We start from the raw sequence: 2,807 nt of genomic DNA on the forward strand, positions 1-2,807 counted from the left end.
ATTTTAGGAGAGTAAACCTGTTGGCAGTGATGCGGCTTAGAGTACAAATCTACATGCAAACAAAGTAAAGGAAACAATTGTGCGGAGTGGCGCACACCATTAACACGAGCACTCAGGAGGCTAAGGAGAACTGCCAGGCCTAGGCCAGCCTGGACCACACAGTGAGATCCTCCTCCTACCTCCTTCAATCATCCCTGTCCCCACAGAGAAGTAAAGGAAACACAGGGCTAAAAGTATTATTTTAATCACAAATTCACTAGAGATCTCATTTGCATATATTAGGAAGCTAAAAAGATACATTAAAATTTTAAAACTAATAAGCAAAGCTACATCACAGATTTTAATGTCTATAATTTAGTCTTTATCACATAAATATAATATTTATAAATATGTATTTGCAAAATTGCTATTCTTAAAACATTTAATTCTAACACATTAAAATTTCTCACAAATGCCATTCCATTGAAAATGTACAAGTAGACGTCAATGTGTGATTATGCCAGCGTGACCAGATAAGAAAAAGAAACACGCTTCTGTGTTAGATGCCATATCAGTTAGAAACCATGGTAATGTGTCTTAATGTGCTTAGCAAATACATGCTCTTGCTTTTTGTCAGTCATTCTCAGACCCATTTGGAGGTAAGAAAACCAAGGCGTCGTTGAAAACATGTCCAAATGCCCTAAGGCGGTACACCCCATACATCATCACATGCATCTGATTAGGGGACAGTCCGTTAAAAGTAACAGCCATATCAGAACAGCATCCTTCTACTACCTGGTTTGGGTGGTTAGTCATTGCCTCTTTAATGAAAAGCCCAACAGATTTGGTGTTAAATACATCTTTTCCATAGGCGTCTTCCGCATTTTCTGCAAATACTCCGGCATATTTCAGGCAGATTGCTAGCTGCTTATCTTCAGATAGCTTCCAAATCATCCCTCCTTGTTCAGGACACTTTTCAGGAACACTAAGAAGGCTGTTGAGTCTTTTCATTGATTCTATGCTTAAGACAATTCCTCCATCTACACTCACATAATCAAGGTCTCCAGATTTTACAGAGTGTCCTAAATAGAAAGGTTGTGATGGATCCTTTTTTAACAAAAAATATTTTAGATTTTCAATAACAGCAAAAGTAGAGGGGCGTGCAAGGAAAAACCAATTGTATTGGTCTCTGTATTTATCAAAGGCGTATTTGTAAGCTTTCCTCATCATCAACCACATGTCATTCGTGTCCACATTAACTGACTCAAACACTTTAACATTTTCAGAACTGAAGAACTCTGCTTTGTCACAGTGTTTGGTCCAAGTCTCCTTCACTGCAGCCCAAAGACTCACATCTTTGGGTTTTACGAGAACAATACAGTATACCCGGAAGCTCTTACTGAGCTCCATGCGTTCAGACTCTGAGATTTTCGAGATATCGTCCTTGTTAGGAGCTTGCAGGTGGTGATGCTCATGGTGGTGTGTTCTGTTTCCGTGACCAATCCTAATGTGGCCTAGCATAGTGATCAAGGCACAGAAGATGCTTCCAAGCATCACACCCTTCAAAAATGAACTGCTTTCTGAAAGCATTTTTCCTGTAAAGAAAAAGACTTTTCAAACAGTCTAATAATTTCACTTGGTTATTTCTTACATACTTACGATTTGCCCTTACTGTTCAGAAGCAGGGCCGCATGCTTGAAATCAGGTGAATAGCATACGGGACAACTACTCTTGGGTCCTTCCACTGGCATTTGGTTACTGTTAGGTACAAACCGCAACATTGTAGAAACTCCTTCATGAAGGAGAATTTGAGGTGCAGTGGGACAATTTTTACACATCATCATTTATTTAACCAAGAGGCAAATCAAAGCATTAGCCTAGAAACCAATGTTATAGATACTGTTTTTCCATCATTCTCTAAAAACTTTGTATGGCAAACTTGCACTATGTTTTGAAGTACCTCTGGCCATTACAAAACAACTTTTAGATCAAGATTTTATGTTGAACAGATACTCGATTTAAACTCAATTGTCTCTTTTCTTTATTCTTTTTTCAAGACAGGGTTTCTCTTGAACTGGAGATCAGGATGGCCTCTACCTCAGAGATCTGCTTGTCTCTGTTTTCTACCTTACATTTGGAGATTCTATGTTCTGGTTGCTAGGCCTATTCCTATGTCAAAATGAACCAATTAACTAAGTTTCCATCTAACTTCTTGCTAAAATGTTTAAGACAGGATTCATTTAAAGGTATACAATAATAAATGGCTTCCATTTAAAATAACATATCTCAGAAAACATTTTTAATTAGAAGATTGAATGAATGCTACCCTTAATCTTATTAGTAGGATTCAGACATTAGTATAATGCCCCAGTCACCTGGCAGGATGCACCCAGGCATTACCCTGACTGGTCCAGGGTCCTAGGTTGCTACATCACTACATAGGTACACAGGTTTAAAAGGTCCCTTTAAGAGACAAGCTCCGCCCACTCCTGCTCTCATTTCTCACTGCTTTTCTGAAGAGGCAGGTTGATCCTTGCCTCTCCTTCCTCTTCCTCTGGATTTCTCTTTCCCTCCCCCTCCCTTTACCATTCTCTCAATAAACTCCTCACTTAAGGTCTTCGTGCAGGGCATATTTGTCTCCCACCCACTGTGAGGTCTCTGGTTCTCACTGGCCAAAGTCTCTCTTGTGCCGTCTTAAAAACACTTGTAACAGTCTGCTGATATATTCCTAGTTTCATTAGATGTTCTGATGTCCTCTAACACCTGAGTCACACAGGCATTTTTGGGAAATTTTCCAGTGCAGGAAAGAATCTTCTCAGAGGGTTAAA

The 2,807-nt window shown here is 39.4% G+C and overlaps 1 protein-coding gene across 1 annotated transcript; it reads right to left on the reverse strand.

Annotated features, from left to right (window-relative positions):
• Positions 1-422: 422 nt before the first annotated feature.
• LOC101999827 (C1GALT1-specific chaperone 1-like) lies at positions 423-1,570 on the reverse strand. Its single transcript, XM_005365709.2, has one exon. The coding sequence runs from the start codon at positions 1,567-1,569 to the stop codon at positions 613-615; it is 957 nt and encodes a 318-aa protein (XP_005365766.1). The 5' UTR covers position 1,570; the 3' UTR covers positions 423-612.
• Positions 1,571-2,807: the final 1,237 nt, after the last annotated feature.

The sequence above is a fragment of the Microtus ochrogaster genome, unplaced genomic scaffold (assembly GCF_000317375.1).
Source record: "Microtus ochrogaster isolate Prairie Vole_2 unplaced genomic scaffold, MicOch1.0 UNK4, whole genome shotgun sequence".
Taxonomy (NCBI): domain Eukaryota; kingdom Metazoa; phylum Chordata; class Mammalia; order Rodentia; family Cricetidae; genus Microtus; species Microtus ochrogaster.

Coding starts and splice junctions, on each gene's coding strand:
- LOC101999827 (XM_005365709.2), bottom strand. CDS start 1,569: ATGCTTTCAGAAAGCAGTTCATTTTTGAAGGGTGTGATGCTTGGAAGC.